At 38.6% G+C, this 20,431-nt stretch overlaps 4 protein-coding genes across 6 annotated transcripts in view; all 4 read left to right on the top strand.

Annotated features, from left to right (window-relative positions):
* The window catches only part of LOC135847193 (beta-1,4-galactosyltransferase 4-like), a 49,074-nt gene that overhangs the window by 8,141 nt on the left and 20,502 nt on the right, over positions 1 to 20,431 (top strand). The gene's annotated exons all lie outside the window — the stretch shown is intronic.
* LOC135847605 (uncharacterized) lies at positions 1,713 to 4,535 on the top strand. Its single transcript, XM_065367213.1, has 2 exons — positions 1,713 to 1,968; positions 2,105 to 4,535. Exon 2 carries the CDS (start codon positions 2,131 to 2,133, stop codon positions 4,318 to 4,320), a length of 2,190 nt encoding a protein of 729 aa, XP_065223285.1. The 5' UTR covers positions 1,713 to 1,968; positions 2,105 to 2,130; the 3' UTR covers positions 4,321 to 4,535.
* On the top strand, positions 7,820 to 10,508 carry LOC135847033 (uncharacterized). Its single transcript, XM_065366414.1, has 5 exons — positions 7,820 to 9,476; positions 9,537 to 9,833; positions 9,876 to 10,063; positions 10,331 to 10,423; positions 10,488 to 10,508. Exons 1-5 carry the CDS (start codon positions 7,820 to 7,822, stop codon positions 10,506 to 10,508), a joined length of 2,256 nt encoding a protein of 751 aa, XP_065222486.1.
* Positions 15,699 to 18,575, top strand: LOC135847827 (uncharacterized). Of its 2 annotated transcripts, none has more exons than XM_065367545.1 (2): positions 15,699 to 15,971; positions 16,071 to 18,575. In XM_065367545.1, the coding sequence occupies exon 2, from the start codon at positions 16,119 to 16,121 to the stop codon at positions 18,303 to 18,305; it is 2,187 nt and encodes a 728-aa protein (XP_065223617.1). In that variant the 5' UTR covers positions 15,699 to 15,971; positions 16,071 to 16,118; the 3' UTR covers positions 18,306 to 18,575. The 2 variants fall into 2 exon arrangements, with proteins under 2 accessions (XP_065223617.1, XP_065223616.1); XM_065367544.1 differs by having other exon boundaries at positions 15,700 to 15,971; positions 16,094 to 18,575.

A 20,431-nucleotide genomic window follows, 5' to 3' on the forward strand; every position in this document is an offset into this window, starting at 1 on the left:
TTTTGAGCTTTGAGCTTTTATATCTTTTGATTGATGAGTGCTAGAGGTTCAAATGAAAGATGACGTTGTAGAGCGTAAAAAATAGATCATTTTTCATGCCTTAAACACCCATGTGCCCATTCAAAACTTTGAAAAATTCGCGAAAAACAAGAAAACAGTGCTTTTCCCATAAGACACCATGTAAGTCTCAGCCTCCTTGCGACGCACTATGGGCCAGGAGACCCCCTAAAACGCCTGTAATTCAATATTTTATCCCAGTATAGATATATATAAGAAAAAATCATTGATCTTTATGTTTTTGAGGTCGTAGAATCCGAATTTGGCAAAAAAAATTTCGTCGGGTGGGGGGGTGAGGCGTTAGAGGGGGGAGAAATGAAAAATTTGTGCATATCAACGTGCGATACATCGATATGTATGTTTTTGAGGTCGCAGAATCCGAATCTGATGATATTTTTTTCGTTGAGTGGGGGGGTGAGGCGTAGGAGGGGGAGAAATGAAAAATTTGAGCATATCAACGTTCGATACATCGATATGTATGTTTTTGAGGTCGTAGAATCCGAATTTGGTAATATTTTTTTGGTGGGGTGGAGGGGTGAGGTGTTAGAAGGGGGAGAAATGAAAATTGCTTTTTCCAGAATTAATTTTTCAAAGTGACCGTTTTTTACATGACGTTGATTTTCGTGTTTCTATGAAAATTATCGAATTCCGTCGAATTCCGCGTACTTTTTGACTTGGACAGGTTCAGTAGTATGTGTGGAATAGGAATGCATGATTTTTGGGTGCCCCCAGGTGCCCCGAGGTTTTTTATGATTTTTAGTTTTCAAAAATACATAATTTTGATGAAAATCGCTCCAAACGCACACACGTGAATTTTTCTCTTCCCTCCAAATACATGCTTCATCCCCCCTACACCCCCCACCCAAAAAAAATCTAATTCGGATTGTACGACCTCAAAAACATGCATTTCGATGTATCAAACGTTGATATGTTCAAAAAACCTCGGGGCACCTGGGGGCACCCAAAAATCATGCATTCCTATTCCGCACATACTACTGAACCTGTCCAAGTCAAAAAGTACGCGGAATTCGACGGAATTCGATAATTTTCATAGAAACACGAAAATCAACGTCATGTAAAAAACGGTCACTTTGAAAAATTAATTCTGGAAAAAGCAATTTTCATTTCTCCCCCTTCTAACACCTCACCCCTCCACCCCACCAAAAAAATATTACCAAATTCGGATTCTACGACCTCAAAAACATACATATCGATGTATCGAACGTTGATATGCTCAAATTTTTCATTTCTCCCCCTCCTACGCCTCACCCCCCCCCACTCAACGAAAAAAATATCATCAGATTCGGATTCTGCGACCTCAAAAACATACATATCGATGTATCGCACGTTGATATGCACAAATTTTTCATTTCTCCCCCCTCTAACGCCTCACCCCCCCACCCGACGAAATTTTTTTTTGCCAAATTCGGATTCTACGACCTCAAAAAACAAAAACATAAAGATCAATGATTTTTTCTTATATATATCTAATTATCTATACTGGGATAAAATATTGAATTACAGGCGTTTTAGGGGGTCTCCTGGCCCATAGTGCGACGTTGCCCTTTTTGTGCGTCCAGGCCTTTGGCCCACCAGGCCTCTAGTGTTTGGTTTTTGTTTTTTGTTTGTCTGTTGTGGTTGTGGTGTTTTGTTTTTTGTTCTTCACAGTTCACTTCTGTAGTGCTTCGAAACCTGTATCGAAGAGAATTCGTTTGCATGAGTTTTTCTCTTTCATCGTGTTTCACTAGATAGTACTTATGCGCGATAATGAGATATTTTATCAACTGTTCTAATCTTCGAGTTGCTTTTGTGTTCGAATAAGAGTGAAAAATTTGTTACCAGTTCAGTTATCGCGTATTGCCATCAACTATCGTACATTTATGTGCTTCATTCTACAGCAAATTCAGTAACGTAAGTGCATTTTTCATCTATTTTACAGTATTCTATGAAGAAATTAATGTATGAATATATTATTGGAAAACAAAAATACACCTGGAATTATTCGTATCATTAGTGATTACCCATGCTTGTTACTCTGTCATTTCAGATCAGTGTTTACTCGATTACTTTATAATGAATGGTCACCACGAAGCACCCCTTACCAGCGACGAACCTGCGAATAAGCGATGTAAACTCGACGTTAACGAAGAAAATGTAACAATGTATTGTTCACCGGCACCGTTAAAAGACTTGGCTGCTTTGAAGATAGCTCTGGCGATTTGGCGCCATCATGAGTTTCGTTTCTGCAAGAACCAAGGTTACTCGGCCTTATTCTACGATTTGCGAAACACCGACGGCAAATCGTTCATTTATGTGCCTCCCTACGTACGTTCGGATTGTTATAAAACAGACAATCAGCCTATAATGAAACCAATTCAAGATTCCGTTGATACTTTGAATCTTCCAACGCAGATATCTAACAGCGTCGTAAACCAGTGCAAAATCAGAGAACGTGAATTACGTTTGTGGGCGTTTCGCCACAAACAATTGATCTCGTTGGAATCGTTCGACATTGAGGATATTTTTTGGAAATCCGACGGTTACGTCGATTATCTGAGAACGGTTCGAAATGTGTTGTCGTCGTCCAAACTCGATACACCTAAGAGGTTCGAGTTGATGAGCGAGTATTGTTTGGAAGATGATATCAAATCATTATTGCGACATCAGATTGCTGCAAGTAGATGGGATATGTATCATAATCCGATGCAGTTTTATTGGATATGTAACTTGGAAGGAGCTCTGCACAGAATACATATGTACGAGTATCCTTATTACTTCGACCACCCTACGCTCGATTCGTATATGTTGCATCGTTATGTCGCCGAAAGAAATCTCGCATCTGTTGATTATTTTTATAACCGATTAAACGACGCCGATCGAGTATCAGTTTCGATCAGTCTGATTCCGCGTTTAAACGATTTCCAATTCGTAGTCGCTGTATTATCGAAGCTCAACAAATCGCAGTATGATCGGGTTCTTGCGAGGATCGCCGACTGCGTTATAATGACGTTGGGAAAACTCGTCCAGTACGAAAATTACATCTTGAACGTATGGATCAAGTATAAAGATCATATCGACGAAAGTAAATTTTTAAACATGATACATTCGTTGTATCAATACCCGAAAATCGACGAGAGATATCACGATCACGTTGACAGATTATTATTCGATATTTGGGATATGGCAACCGACGAAAAGAGAAAATACGTATGGGAGAAACATTACGCTGTGTTTTTGGAAACCCAACCTCCTCGATGGCAATTTCTAAAGAAAATGTTTACCGAAGTCGACGTTACTATGAAAAGCAACATCGTTGAAAATCCATTATTCTCGTCATTCTGCAAAACTTCCATCGAAACGCAGCAGTGGTATTATATCGATACCTTCATCAAACTGTTCGTATCCGGTAACGATCGAGTAATGGAATTCAAAGCTAATCTTATGGATACCGCTGCAATCCAGAAGTATTGCAGGAAATTATTCGTGAAACATGGAGTAGAAAGATTGGATGATTTATTGGATATATTTTTACCTCATGGCGTCGCCGTATTAGAATACAAGAAGAATTTACTATCATCTGGGACGCACTTGAAGGATTTCTGTATTATCGAATTAACCTCTAATCGTATCGCAAAACTGAACGAAGTGATCGAGTACATATTTCCAGACGCTACAGAAGCGGCTCATTTCCGACTCCATTTGTTGCTAGAAACTAAAGTTGTCAAGATGATGTGTCAGTTTATAAACGAAGGCAAATTCGATAAAATGAAGAATTCCATCGAACTTCTTCTCACTCGTTCCATCGATATCGAATCGATGAAGGCGAAATTATTATCAGAGTATAGAAATACATTGAAAAGGGGCAAATGTTTACACCTGAGGAAAGTCGAATGGGATAAATTTTTATCCTGGTGTTCGGATAGTGCTAAGAAACAGCTAAAGGAATCTTTACCAGTCGGCGATATTTTTTTCAAAATGGTGAAGAAAATGGTATTGGTACCTGGAAAAAGAGGCAAATTGCCGAATATTGAAATCAAATCGCATCTAGAAGAAATTGATTACTTTTTACGATGGTATTTCGAAACGAAGAATGAAATCGACGCGTATAAGAACGCAAAGGTGTACGAATATAGTGATACGTTGATAAAGAAGATCCCTACGAAGAATTTACGTGGTTTATGCTTCGTGAATTTAATCGTAGGATGGTTTTTCGATGGAAATCAACGACTGATTGATGATTTTATTAGAGAGATTCGGACTTGATCGTAGAGATCTTCGTGGATATAGGTTTTAGAAATTATATTCTAGGTTAGTTTTTGTTTTTGAATCATTTTTCGAACTTTTTGTTTACTTTTTTACGTCCCCGTACATATTTTTTTTAATTTTGTGAATTGATCTTTTACCTATAGTGGAGTTGATTGATGTAATTTTACGTCGGTTTCGTGTTGAATTTTATTTTACTGAACTAGTGTAATAAATTGTACCTGATTTTAAGATGGATCTTCGAGTTTCATTGTATCTTTTGGATACCTACTTAAAGATTTTTTTCTCGCAGATTATCGTTCCTCAGTGCCTCTCAAAAAGTGATAATCGAACGAATGAAGTTTTCTCAAAAAAATATAGGTATTTTAGTGCTTGAACCCCATTTTAAAAATTTGATTTTGGATTTGGAACTATTTTTCAAAATTTGAAAATAAATCTTAATTTTCAAGTTGTGCATATTGAAGGAATTAGCTGATTGTGTACAAAATTGGGAGGGCGGAAATGAGTTTTGGTCTCTATTTTATGCTAATTTGTGGCAAATTAGCTTTTGGTATACGTTAGTTTTTTTTTTTGTCGATTTCAGTTATTTTATGCAATTTTAATGATCGATTTTTGTACGTATTTCATGCAATCATACGGTCGTACTTGATATATTTTATCAATTTTTCCAAAGTTTTTGACAATTTTGTAGTAGGTAATTTGCTGGAATTTTTCGTGAAATTTTCATCAAATATTCCTCTTGCAAAACGAGAACGACTCCTTAACGATTTGATTCGATTTCCAATTAATGAGTATAGGTACTTGTATCAGTTTTTATCTAGATGCATAATTTTCTGCATTTTCATTTTTCACAAAAATCAAAAGTTTTATACAATTTTTTCTTTTGGTATATTTTGGACTGTTTCCAAGTACTCAGTTAAAGTAAGTTTGATCGATTTGTCCATCTTCGGTGATTTTAAGCAGCTGTGGTAAATAGTTCAGTGGCAAAATGTAAGTGTATTTTGGGCGATAAACGGCAAATTATGATAAAGCTTTGAAATTTGGTATGATGAACAAGGACACCAAAAGAAAATTTTTAAGGCCGGGAGGCAATCGCCAAGTCCCATAGGAAGGGAATGGAGGTGATTTGGGGAAGGGTTCAACCCCCCATTTTTCCAAATGGGGCTAACGGGGCGATATTGGTGGCAATTCCATATGATTGAACCCCGCTGAGTTCGAAAATACCATTACTTTCAAAATCTGAGGAAGAGGCATGCCTCAAATTTGAGATTTTCTGAGTGAAGTTTTTGCATTTTTCTCAAGAATACCCCAAAATTACAGTTTTTCAACCCTAGACGACACGCTGACTTTCCGTCGACATTGTTATGGTCATTTTCGGATCCTACAGGTCAATTACAATGCGAATCGACCATCAATGCTTTCGCATACTACTACCGTGGGTGTACAGAGGGGTTTAAAGGGGTTAAAAATTGGCGTTTTTTTGACATTTTTTCGCAAAAATCGGGGTTTTTGAACTGTGGACCGGATACAATTAGCGAGAGAAGGTTCTAATGCCGATTTTCGAATACTACAAAGCAAATGCCATCGAATAAGACTCGGAGGCATTTTTTACACCCCTTCTGGGAGGTAGTGGAGGGGGTCAAGTTTGACCCTTATCTTGCTTATGTTGAATCAATTTTAGAAACGTAATCAACGTAAGTGTACATTTTCTTACTACCGAGGTAATGATGTTTGTATCAATGTTTTTGTACCGTCGAACCCAAATTTGCAATCATTTTTTCGATTCCAAGGGGAGGGGGGGGGGGGTGAGACTATACAGGGGAGTAGGTCTATTTTTCACAAACAATCGACATGTATATCAAAATGTAGGTTTTAAAGGACGCTGATTTCAGAAATGCTATCAGTTTTTCATTTTGGTTGAAGCTAAGGGGATGATACTGCATTCGAGGGGTGAGGGATGAAATTTCTCACAAAAAATCGACATGTATATCGAAATGTAGGTTTTAAAAGACGCTGATTTCAGAAATGCTATCAGTTTTTCATTTTGGTCGAAGCTAAGGGGATGATACTGCATTCAAGGGGTGAGGGATGAAATTTTTCACAAAAAATGGACATGTATATCGAAATGTAGGTTTTCAAGGATGCTGATTTCAGAAATGCTATCAGTTTTTCATTTTGGTCGATCCCAAAGGGGTGATACAGCATTCGAGAGGTGGGGGTTCAAATATTTCCGATTATTCGTGGTATTTACGTGAATGGTTAGTTACCAGATAAAGATTTTTCAGAAATGAAAATTGTGGCGTAACAAATTCGTGCATCTTGAATATGATTTTACTAGGTATTCCATCGTCGTCGTCGTAGTCGCGCTCCTTTACAGGAGATAGCGCATATGTCCATCTATATTAGCCGGTATCTAGCGTATCTAATTGTTTCTTTCAGGGTCTTGCAGGGGGAGTTGGCCGGTGAGTTTGTTGTTAACAGTTCCGATCGTTTCCTCCCTCTCGTCGATCTTCCTTGGATTTTCCCCTGTACCGCTAGCATGAAAATACCGTTTTCTCGTATTTTATGAGCTAAATACTTTAGCTTTCTGTTTTTGATGTCTTCAACTACGACTTTCCGCTCCTCTCCTATTCTTGCTAGTACTTCCTTGTTGGTAATGAAGTCCTTCCATGAGATCCGTAGTAGCCTTCGATAGCACCACATCTCAAAAGCGGATACTTTCTTCTCGCATTCTGCACTCATGGTCCACGTTTCGCAGGAATACTTCAGAACGGTCCATACATAGCATCGCATAATTCTCTTCCTCAGATCAATACTCATCGTTCGATTTCCCAGCACATTGGCAAGGTTGTTGAAAGCGGTCTTTGCCATTCCAATCCGTGATTTAATTTCTTTATGATCTCTACCATCGTTGTTTATCAGTGCTCCAAGGTACCTGAATTGCTTTACATTTTCAGTTTCTTGTGATCCGATGTTGATTTTGACCTCTTTATCATCTCCTTTCGTAAATCTCATCACCTTGGTCTTGCCTGCATTTATTTTCATTCCATATTTTAATCCAGCACTGTTGATTTAGATTTGGTTGATCATTTTCTGCATCTGCGCCTCTGTCTCAGCAAGGATCACTTTGTCGTCTGCATAACTTATTTCATTTATTCTCTTGCCGTTGATCTTGAATCCCATTCGTTCGATTCGCGCTTCTCTCATTATTTCTTCTGCATACACGTTTGTGGTGTTTACGTGGCAACCCTGCTTCCCTCCCTTTCCCCTAATCTTAGTTTAACTCTAGGTTACGATGCGAGTATGAATATTGCATCATTCGATGATATACTTTTATTGTGTAAATATGTTGTGTGAATAAAGACGAGTAAAAATGTAATGTACTTATTTTATTTTCTCTTTATTTTGCGTGTGCTGTTCGGACTCCACAAATGGCGACGAGGTAAAGTTAATTTTCGGTGTAAAGTGCGATCCGTGAGTCTTTTTGAAGTGTGTTGAAATGGAGAATGGTCGATCACCAGTTCCGCCATTCCCAGTTGATACGGGTACATATCAAGACTGGGATGAGTGGAAAAAAACGTTAGAATTCTACTTCACCGCAGAAAAGGTCACCGATCCCGCCATCAAACAGGCAAAATTGATACTATATGGTGGTAAGGATATGCAGAAAATGTACTATTCCTTCCCAATTGTAACCAAGCTGCCTGACAACGCCGATCTATACACGTACACGATAGAATGCTTCGATTCCAAGTTGGGAAAAGAGACTTCAAAATGGTTTGAACGATACCAACTGACCCAGATACGTCAAGGTAAGGATGAGAAATTCGCCTCCTTCCTTTTGCGCCTCCAGTCTCAAGCCCAGAAGTGCGACTTCAACAAAGACTTAGTAGATGAGGCGGTGCAATTGCAAATCATCGTTGGGTGCTTTTCTGCGGAGCTGCTGAAAGAATTGTTTCAAACCAAGGCAAAAACGAAGTTGAAAGAATTCGAAGAAATAGCTCGCGTTCTCGAGTCAGTTACAGCACAATCAGCGGCGCTTCAATCACCAGCAGCGGCTCCCCCTTCATCGGCACCTGTAAATAAGGTCTCCGAGAAAAAGAAAGCGAACTGGAGAAAAAAGCAAACTGCTCAACCGTCTACTGGCAACGATCGCGACAAATCGAGTCCAAAACCAGTCAAAATCGAGTGCTACTGTTGCGGAAAAGATGACCATCTTGCTCGTGACCCGAAGTGCCCGGCGAAAAAAGCGACGTGCGGTAAATGCGGGAAAGTCGGACATTACAGAAAGTGCTGCATGATTGGAAAATCAAGCGAGCAGAATGCGTCGAAGAATGTGGTAAAAACGGTCAGTAATGAGCCAATATTTTGCATCAACAGCAGTGAAACAACGAATAGCGACGAATTGGTGCCGTGTGTATTCGGAGGTGTTAACTGTGAGATGTTCGTTGATTCAGGTTCGTCGTACACTATCGTTTCATATGATCGTTGGCGCAAAATGCGTAAGCATAAAGATTTTTCGGTAGTCCAATTCGTTTCAAAACCGAACGTCAATTTCGTCGATGGTTCCGGCCAAGTTTCTTACAAGGTTCGTTTATCTGCACTCGTTGAGATCGCCTGTAACGATCATCGTTGTATCGCTGAAGTTATCGTTGTGAACGAGGAAATGCAGTTGTTACTGGGCAGAGACGATGCAAAAGCGTTAGGTGTACTTCGAGTTGGTTTAGACGCTTGTTCTAATGTGCGTATTAAAGCGGTTTCGTCATCTAAGCCAGCCCCCCTCGGTTTGTTGAAAGATTTCGAGCTAGAAATTCCAATTGATGAGAATGTAACTCCTGTGATCCAGCCTATGTACCGAGTTCCGATTGGTTTACGACCGGCAGTAGAAAAATGTATCAACGAGTTGCTCGAGTTAGACGTCATCGAACTGGTCACGGAGGCATCGAGATGGGTTTCACCGATCATTTTAGAGCCCAAGGGTGAAGATGATTATCGCTTATGCGTCGATATGCGTCGTGCGAACGAGGCGGTGTTGATGGAAAAACATCCTATACCTACGATGGAAGATTTTGAGCCAGAAATAACTGATGCTAGAGTTTTTAGTAAAATCGATTTGCGTTGGGCGTACCGGCAGATTTTGATGTCCAAGAAATCACGTGAGATATCTACGTTTTCGACCTTTTTGGGTTTGTTTCGTTTTAAGCGTCTTTTTGAAGGTCTCAACTGCGCGGCAGAGAAATACCAAAAGATTTTAGAAGCTATTTTAGCAGGTTGTAAAGCTCTGATTTATATTGACGATATTGTTGTGTATGGTAAGGATCAAGCTGAACATGATGCGAACCTCAAAGCTGTGTTAAGTAGACTTCGTGAGTGTGGCCTTGAGATCAACATGCAAAAGTCGAAATTTGGTCAGAGTGAAGTTACGTTTCTAGGTCATGTTATTGGCAACGGTACGATTCGTCCTACTCTCAATAAGGTCCAAGTTATTCAAGAGTTCAGGTTACCTGAGTCCGGTGAGGAGCTACGGAGCTTTTTAGGTTTAGTGTCGTATGTAGGAAAGTTCATTCCGAATTTATCGTCGGAACTTGATCTCTTGAGACAAGTGGCTCGAACTACTCCATTTTCTTGGTCGCCTGAAGCGGTCCAGCACTTCATCCATATTCAGTCGATGTTATCCGAAGAATCTTATCTATATTTGTTCGATCCGGAGCTACCAACTACGGTGATGGCTGATGCCAGTCCGGTAGGTGTAGGTGCTGTCCTGCTCCAACATAAGGGTGAGCAAGTTCGCGTTATTTGTTACATCAGTCGTTCTTTGTCGGCAGTGGAGCGGAGGTATTCGCAAACTGAAAAAGAGGCTTTGGCGTTGGTTTTCGCGGTAGAGCGGCTTAAATATTACTTACTCGGACGTTCCTTCGATCTTGTGACAGACCACAAGCCTCTTGAAATCTTGTTTGGTTCAAGGTCAAAACCTTGCGCTAGGATTGAGAGATGGGTAATGCGGTTACAGGGGTATAAGTATCGAGTGAGGTACGCGCCAGGCAAGAATAATATTGCGGATCCGTTGTCTCGTTTATTAGAAGTTGGCGAAGATGTTGTTACGGTAAATAGTGAATATGAACGGAGTTTGGTTATGTTCGTTGGTCATTTGGTACCTGTGCGCGTAGGGAAACGAAGGCGGATGCTGAGTTGAGTTCGTTATGTGAGGATTTGGCGCTCGGTAGAGAGATCAAGTTGAAGCCTTTTTCGGCAATTTCAGGTGAGCTTTGTTGTGTTGATGATGTTCTTTTGAGAGGAAATCGTCTCGTTATTCCTTCCTCGCTTAGAAAGGTAGTCCTCGAAAATGCGCACCAAGGCCATCCAGGCATTTTGAAAATGAAGGAGAGAGTGAGATCGAAGGTATGGTGGCCTGGAATCGATAGGGAAGTAGAACAGGTAGTGAGAACGTGTGATGGTTGTCAGAAGGTAGGGAAAAGTATTGTGACGGAACAGATGTCAAGAAGATCGTTACCTGACGGCCCTTGGCAAGATCTAGCGATAGATTTTAAAGTGTTGACTGTGACCAAGCAGCAATTGTGTGTCGTTGTCGATTATTTCAGTCGTTTTGTCGAATTCAAAATCCTTAATTCTACCAACGCGGATTCTACCATTGATTTCCTAAAGGAATTATTTGCTAGACATGGTATTCCATATAGTATTACTTCCGATAACGGTCCGCCGTTCAATTCATCCGACTTCAAGAATTTCTGTCGTGATTTTGGTATTGCTCATTATACCTCTGCGCCTTTTTGGGCTCAAGCGAATGGAGAAGTCGAGAGACAGAATCGATCTCTTCAAAAGGTCATTCAGGTTGCAAAAGTCGAGAAAAAGGATTTAAAAAGCCCTCTGATCGATTACCTACTTATGTATAATTCGACCCCCCACTCAGTGACCCGCAAAAGTCCGGCGGAGCTGATCTTCAATAGGAAAATTCGAGATAAATTGCCTAGTTTGAAAGAAAGAGTCGAAGAGGTCGCGGTCAGAGATGCCGATAATTATTCGAAGGGTCGTTCGTTGTCTCTGCAAGGTAACGTTGTGCAGGAGAAAGAGTTGCGACCTGGTGATGAGGTTTTAATTCGTCGAAGTTTCTTAAAAGCTAAGGATGATTCGAAGTTTGAGGAAGAAACTGGGCAAGTTGTTTCGGTAAATGGTCCGGAAGTATTGGTTCAAACGCCTACTCGAACGTATAGGCGGCATAAGAATCAAGTCGAAAGGTACGAATCAGCTCAGGCAGAGACCCCGGCAGAAGCGGAGGTACCCGTAGCTGAGATTGTTGAACCTTCTTCGTCTAAAGAAAAGGCTATCTCATCTCCGGTAGCTGTAAAAGAAAGACCAGTAAGGTCTTCGGTAAAGCCTAAGTGGCTTAACGATTACGTTTCGTAAGTATCTTAAAAAAAGATCGTAAAGGAGAGGTTGTGGTGTTTACGTGGCAACCCTGCTTCCCTCCCTTTCCCCTAATCTTAGTTTAACTCTAGGTTACGATGCGAGTATGAATATTGCATCATTCGATGATATACTTTTATTGTGTAAATATGTTGTGTGAATAAAGACGAGTAAAAATGTAATGTACTTATTTTATTTTCTCTTTATTTTGCGTGTGCTGTTCGGACTGCACAACGTTGAACAACCTGGGTGAGAGGGGGCATCCTTGCCTCACACCTCTCTTTATTCCACATCCGTTCTCCGAGTACTCAGTTCCAATCTTGATGTTAGCGCTTTGCTCCCAGTACAGGTTCTTGATTATTTGCAGGTCTTTGTTATCGATATTGTATTTTTCCAGGATCTCCAACATCTTCTCATGGTTGACACGATCAAATGCTTTTTCATATTACTAGATCGTGTCTTTCAGCAAACTCTAAGAGCATTTCACCTCTTTCATTCTGCTCTCCAAGCGTGTATCTCCCTACAACTTGGCTGCCATGATCCTTCCCAACTTTGGCATTGAAGTCTCCCATCAAAAACACAACATCATTGTTTTTCGAGCATCTCATCACTTCTTCTAGGTCGTTGTAGAAGTTTTTGATTTCTGCTGTACTGCTTTCCTCTGTTGGCGCATGAACTTGAATTATCACCATTGGTTTTGGCTTGACCTCCAATCTCACGAGTAGTATCCTCTCTGATTTTGGAATTATGGCACTGATTTTATCGCTGATTCTGGTATATGTATTAATATACCCACACCTTGTTCGTGTGTGTCTTTCCCAGCGAAGATCATTTCATAATTTTCATCTACCCGGTATCTACCGTTTCCAGTCCATCGGGTCTCACTTACTCCTAACACGTCGATTTGCAATCTCCTGGCTTCTTTAATTACACTAGCAAGTTGTCCAATTTTATACAAAGTTTGTACATTCCAGGTTGCGACGTTGATGTTGTTCCGCCTTGTTTTAACTCCGCGTATTCTTAGCACCCTATCCGGCTGCCTTGGCGGATGAGGATGAGGATCAACCTAACGGAGACTTAGGGCCGTTGCTAAATTGATGTCCATATAATTCTAGGGAAATATAATGGTGTTGGTTTCCCGTTGCCTCCCACCATGATTTTCTGTTGGGGTTTACTCCCTTAGCCGAATTTGCCAATTTTTAGGCGCTGGTATTCGCCTACTCACTCTGAATCATGATAATTTAACAAGCCTTTCATATCTCATTTTTTCATTCCAAAGACACTATCTCCATGTAAATGTATGCTTAGACCTCTCATAAGAATAATGTGAGAATGAGGTTGAGAAAGCTAACCGAGGAAAAAGTTGGAAAAATTATTATAACTCCCAATAAAGCGAAAAAGCAATTCTCATTTTGTCAAAAATTGTACGAGTACCACAACCTTTCTTTTCTCTAATGGAGTATCATCCGCTTGGCTTAAACCCAAATGAAAAATCGATAGTATTTCTGAAATCAGCATCCTTGAAAACCTACATTTCGATAATACATGTCGATTTTTTGTGAAAAATTTCATCCCCCACCCCTTGAATGCAGTATCATCCCCTTAGCTTCAACCAAAATGAAAAACTGATAGCATTTCTGAAATCAGCGTCCTTTAAAACCTACATTTTGATATACATGTCGATTGTTTGTGAAAAATAGACCTACTCCCCTGAATAGTCTCACCCCCTCCCCTTGGAATCGAAAAAATGATTGCAAATTTGAGTTCGACGGTACAAAAACATTGATACAAACATCATTACCTCGGTAGTAAGAAAATGTACACTTACGTTGATTACATTTCTAAAATTGATTCAACATAAGCAAGATAAGGGTCAAATTTGACCCCCTCCACCACCTCCCAGAAGGGGTGTAAAAAGTGCCTCCGAGTCTTATTCGATGACATTTGCTTTGTAGTATTCGAAAATCGGCATTAAAACCTTCTCTCGCTAATTGTATCCGGTCCACAGTTCAAAAACCCCGATTTTTGCGAAAAAATGTCAAAAAACGCCAATTTTTAACCCCTTTAGACCCGACCCCTCTGTACACCCACGGTAGTGGTATGCGAAAGCATTGATGGTCGATTCGCATTGTAATTGACCTGTAGAATCCGAAAATGACCATAAAAATGTCGATGGAAGGTCAGCGTGTCGTCTAGGGTTGAAAAACTGTAATTTTGGGGTATTTTTGAGAAAAATGCAAAAACTTCACTCAGAAAATCTCAAATTTGAGGCATGCCTCTTCCTCAGATTTTGAAAGTAATGGTGTTTTCGAACTCAGCGGGGTTCAATCATATGGAATTGACACCAATATCGCCCCGTTAGCCCCATTTGGAAAAATGGGGGGTTGAACCCTCCCCCAAATCACCCCCATTCCCCTCCTATGGGACTTGGCGATTGCCTCCCGGGCTTAAAAATTTTCTTTTGGTGTCCTTGTTCATCATACCAAATTTCAAAGCTTTATCATAATTTGCCGCTTACTTACAGTTTGCCACTGAACTAAAAAGTTTGGATTGGGATGAAGGGTAGGATCTTACAATTTATTCTTAGGAACTTTAGAACTTGTGAACTTGAAGTAGGTAAACTTGTTTATTCATTGCGATTGCGAATTTTGTTTGACTTTGAACTGAATTAAGAAATGAACGTCCAAATGAGAAATAAGGTAACTCTCGTTCACTTCTCAACGAATTTCACTAAATTTTTTCGGAATTTTTTATTTTTAATTTTGAAAACAGAATTTTAGATTTGAGATTTGAGAGAAAAAAAACTAAAAATGAGAAATAATTGAGAACGTTTGAACTGAGAGGAAATTTTGGAGTTGAATTGACATTATTGAATTGAAAAAAAATCATAAAGTGGAAAGAAAGGTCAGGGATGAACTTATTGAAATTAGTTTGTAGAATGAATTTCGGCTTTCCAACTCCATTTGATGAAATTTTGTGAGAATTTCGAGTTTCAAAAATCTGCTGGAGACTCCAGTAATTTTCAAAAAATCGCTGGAGGCTCCAAAATGACTTAAAAATTACCTGCAGTCGACTTCATAGCGTATTGAAATTAGTTTGCAGAATAAATTTCGGCTTTCCAATTCCATTTGATGAAATTTTATGAGAATTTCGAGTTTCAAAAATCTGCTGGAGGCTCCAGAACTGCTCAAAACGGTTTGAAACCGTTTCCAATCGATTTGGCAGGTCAAAAATAGGATACATCCCAAATTTCAGATTTCTAGGTCAATTTGGTAAAATTTTGATTTTTTTCTCACATTTTGGCCAAAATTTGATTTTTGAAAATTCACCAAAAATCGAAAAAGGCACTTTAGCTCTTGAAATTTTGACAGGTGATGAATTTTTGTCTGCTCTTTCGATCTACCTTTGTACGGTTTAAAAATTTCCGTGAAAGTCCTATGTTGTAACGCAAAACCTGCGATTTCGACTGACCTGTCAATCAAAATGGCCGCCATTTTGTAAGTAGGACCACTTTTTTTTGAGGACAAGGGCTAGAAATGTCCCTTAGAATCGGCAGGGGGGTGCAGGTGATCCTTATGCGGCCCCCCCGACTACTACTACTCGTATTTCACATGGTATACACTTATTGAAAATCCTTTCATTCTATTTCAGTTCCAAAATTTTCTTAGTCAGTTCGAATCAAACATTCAAACGTTCCCTAATTTCTTATTTCTCTCCATCAGAAATCCAAGGTACAGGTAGGCAGGTAGATACAGATACTAGTAGATAATATGTTACTCAAAAATAATCTCAAGTTCGTTTAAAAAAACTAAAAAGTGAACAAGTTCACTGGAGCTTAGGAACAGAACGTCTGAACTTCAACTTTCAAGTTATACCTACATGTATAAAAAAAATTAAAATTAAAAAAATTGAAAAGTTTCAATGCAAGAATGAACTTTTAGATCTCAGCACGAGCGCTCTCTAGTGACTCTAGCCAGTTGTGAACCGGTTTGTAGAAGTTGTTTCTGTGTGACTGTTTTCTGTGCAGAGTTGAGTGTGGTGTTCACATATTTTCCTGTTTTGGCACATCTATTTTTCGAAAATTTACGTTGTATTTTCATAACATTGTTATCGGTGAAAAAAATATTTGAAAAGAATGTTACAGTACAGCTGTTGAGTTTTACGCCATTTCACCTGTATACTTTTACTTACCTACACTTGATTTTCAAGCAGATTCGCCGATTTCGCAAGTGAGTTAATTTTTCATCGTTATCTCACCTATTCCACCAAACACCTAAGATTATCCGTACAATCATTCGAGATCGTAATATTGACGATTCTAATTATAGTGTTCGTGCTCAATATCTTTCAGATAGCAATACCCACATATTACAACAATGAATACTAAACGCGAGGCCCCGGAATCCGACGACGAACCTCTGAATAAACGCCGTAAAATCGACGTAGACGAAGTCTGTGAAAAGATACCAATTTGTTGTACTCCAGCGCCGTTGAAACAATTATCAGCGATGATCGTATCATTGGCAATCTGGTGCCATTATAAAATTCGATCGTGTAAAGATCGGGGTTACGCTGCCATCAACTACGACGTTAGAATGGTTACATACGACGGCGAATCGTTCATTCAAGTTCCTCCCTATCGAGCTGCAGCCGATTACGAAAACGACGATCAACCCGTTATGAAACCTATTCGAGATTCGATTGAAACTTTATCTCTTCCGACACCCTTAGCCAACATAGTCTTGTATCAATGCAAAATACGAGAACGTGAATTACGTCTGTGGGCGTTTCGTCATAAACGCTTGATCTCGTTGGAATCATTCAGCTCTGAAGATATTTTCTGGAATACCAACGGGTACATTGATTATTTGAAAACGGTTCGAAATGTGTTATCGTCGTCCAAACTTGATACACTTGAGAAGTTCGAGTTGATGAGCGAGTATTGTTTGAAAGATGATATCGAATCTTTGCCGATGTGGATTTTATATCTAGAATATGTAAAGAAATGGACTTTTTATCAAAATCCTAAGCAAGTTTATTGGAGATGTTGTTTGCAAGGTAATCTACATACGATCGAATCTTGGCTTGCTTATAATAGTCAATATGCATCGCTGGATACCAGAATGTTATTGTATTGGGGCGTTTCCCATAATCAATCTTCGCTCGAATATTTCTTCAACAAACTAAGTGACGCTGATCGAGTGTCAGCATCGATTTCTCTAATATATCGAGTTGATTTCAGATTCAAAACTGTCTTAGTATTATCAAAACTGAACGAATTCGAATACGATCAAGTGCTGAAAAGTTGCGCTTACTTGATTATAATGGACTTAGGAAGATTCGTCGAATACGAAAATTACGTTTCGAACCTCTGGATTAATTATAAAGAGCAAATGAGCGAATATAATTTCATTGAAATTATCCTTTCGTTGTTTCGATGTCCAAAAGTCGACCAAGACGCTCAAGATCATGTTGATCGGTTACTATTCGATATCTGGGATACTTCGATCGATGCTATGAAGGAATATTTGCTCGAGAAAAGAAGTGCTGCGTTTCTGATAACTGAAAGTCGACGATTCGAATTTCTCAAGAAAATATTTATCGAAACTAGTACTCAAAAGAGAAACGAAATAGTCAAATATCCGGAGTTTCTCGTATTTTGCACATCTCTGATCGAAACACACCATTGGTTTGACTGCGATTCGTTCATCAAACTGTTTTTTCCAAACGACAATAAAGTATTAGAATTCAAAGAGAACCTTCTACACAATGTCGAAATTGTAACATACTGCAGAAAGTTATTCCTCGAACATGGAGTGGAAAGATTACACGATTTACTGACCAAGTTTTTACCAAATTCCGGATCTGTATTAAAATACAAAACTGAATATTTACTATATTCTTCGGTATTTCTGAGAGATTACTGTATACTCGAATTGAAATCTAATGGTATCGAAAAGGTGGTCGAATTGATCGATTACAAGTTTCCAGATTCGCAAAAAGCAGCTGATTTTTGTATCAAATTAATGTCGCAAAGCAAAGTCGTCAAGATGATGTGTCAGTTCATAAACGAAGGTAAATTCGATAAAACCAGGAATATGATCGATCATCTGCTCGTTCGTACCGAAGATGTTGACTCAGTCAAAAGGAAACTATTATCGGAGTACAAAAACTCCTTGAAAATGGGTAAATGTTTACACCTGAGAAAAGTCGAATGGGATGAGTTTTTGTCCTGGTGCTCGGATTCTGCTAAGGAACAGCTGAAGAACTCGTTAAAAGTCGACGATATTTTTTCGAAGATGTTGAACAGAGTGGTACCATTCGCAAAAAAGAAAGATTTTGAAATTGAATCGCGTTTAGAAGACATTGATTATTTTCTAAGTTGGTATTTTGAAACAAAGGATAGAGTCGACGAGTATAAACTTGAAAAGGTGCACGAGTATCGAGATATTTTTATGAAGAAAATTAATACGCAGAAGTTACGAGGATTATGTCTCAGAAAACTGGTCGTCGGATGGTTTTTTAATAGAAATCAAATTCTGATAGATGATTTTTACGAATAAAGCGATGTTTTAAAAATAATTTGTTAATTAGTTTTAATTTTTTTTTTTAAATTTAAGTTGTTTTTTATATGTTATTTATTTTTACGTACCTGCGTACTTACCTATTACCTATTTACGTACGTTCGTTATCTATTTTTATTCTTACATTATAAAATGTTAGATTTTTTTGAATTTTACCATGAATTTAGCGTTGTTATTATTTTATCTCGGTTTCGTGTAGTATCAAATCGAATTGCATAATAAAGTTGTGTGAATTTGAGTTGGGTTTAACCGGAGTGTTTTTCTGGTTTCGATTCTTGTTGCTTTTCATCGAGTTCTCTAACATCTTCAGTAGATAGGTACTGTTTTTACATGTTTTCTCATCATTGAACTTTGTTTTGAATTAGCTCATTATTCTAGAAGTTCGAGGAAACTTCGTAAGTGGATCATACAAGAACAACACGAACATCATTACAAGATAATTGACGTATTTTTTTCTCATTTTGAAAACACTTGTGTTGGTCTTTCTCCTGTAATGTGTATAAAAACATGAAATTTTTTCAAGCGAAATGCTAAGAACAGAGCGAAAGAAGTATTTTCAAAAAATATCTAAAAAAATGTAGGATTAAAATCACGTGTTGTTTGGATTGATATCGATTTTTTTTTTAAATTTTCAAGTTTTGACATTGAATTTTATTTCTTTAATATTGAGATGAGTAAAAGAATTTGGACTTAGGTGCTGTCGAAGGAGGGAACTGATCAGAGACGGTGGTACTGTACTCAAAAGTAAATTTTCATCGGTTTTACATTAGAGTTCAATTCTTTTTTATTTTTCCCCCAAAATTGAAGAATATTTCAATTTTTAGCCATTACTATTTCAACGTAATTTGCACAAATTTGGTAATTGGTATAATTTAGACGTGGTTTGATGTTGCATTGAACTGGTTTTGAGTATAGGAATGACCTTGATCGAAAATTCATGTAGGTATTTCAAATTTCTAAGGGAAGGTGGAGGCAAAATGGGTGTCAGTCGACAGAAAATCGAGAGTTGTGTAGGCTATCACATTCACGTCCAAAAATCCAAATCTTGATGAAATTTGGAGGATTGAAGTCAGGGTTTTTCGTGGTTCTTTTATGAGCTTGAGTAACCTTTTGTCACTCTTCGAAGTTAAGTCCTAGCTCCCCAAAATGATTTGAAAAGCTGAAATTAGCATTTGGATTTTTGGAAAATGGATAGATTTAATCAGGGGCTGTGACAGAAATTATTTTCACTTTTGGTTTATTGGTTGAGTTTTTGGTCTGCCTTTGAACTTGAGAATTGGGTTTTTGAGGCTTGATTTTGACCATTTATTGCTCACTTGATTTTTGGTTACAGTTTTTTTTTGCTTTTAGTCGAGGGGCTCGCATAAGGATCACTTGCAGCCCTCTGCCGATCCTCTGGGACAACTTTTTTCTTGAAGGGGGAGTCCTAAGGTACATACATTTCTAGCCCTTGTCCTAAAAAAAAATGGCCCTACTTACAAAATGGCGGCCATTTTGATTGACAGGTCAGCCGAAATCGAAGATTTTGCGTTCCAAAATAGGACTAGCATAAAATGTTTTAAACTGTACAAAAGTAGATTGAAAGAACAGGCGAAAATTCATCACCTTTCAAAATTTCTAGTGCTAAAGTGCGTTTTTCGATTTTTGGTGAATTTTCAAAAATCAAATGGCCAAAATGTGAGAAAAAACAAAATCTTACCAAATTGACCTAGAAAGCTGAAATTTGGGATATACCCTATTTTCAACCTGCCAAATCGATTGGAAACTGTTTCAAATCGTTTTGAGCAGTTCTGGAGTCTCCAGCAGATTTTTGAAACTCGGAATTCTCACAAAATTTCATCACATGGAGTTGGAAAGCCGAAATTAATTCTGCAAACTAATTTCAATACGCTATGAAGTCGACTGCAGGTGAATTTCAAGTCGTTTTGAAGCCTCCAGTGATTTTTTGAAAATTCATGGAGCCTCCAGTAGATTTTTGAAACTCGAAATTCTCACAAAATTTCATCAATTGGAGTTGGAAAGCCGAAATTAATTTTGCAAGCTAATTTCTATACGCTATGAAATCGACTGCAGGTGAATTTCAAGTCGGTTTGGAGGCTCCAGTG

This window comes from Planococcus citri, chromosome 5, assembly GCF_950023065.1.
Source record: "Planococcus citri chromosome 5, ihPlaCitr1.1, whole genome shotgun sequence".
Classification (NCBI taxonomy): domain Eukaryota; kingdom Metazoa; phylum Arthropoda; class Insecta; order Hemiptera; family Pseudococcidae; genus Planococcus; species Planococcus citri.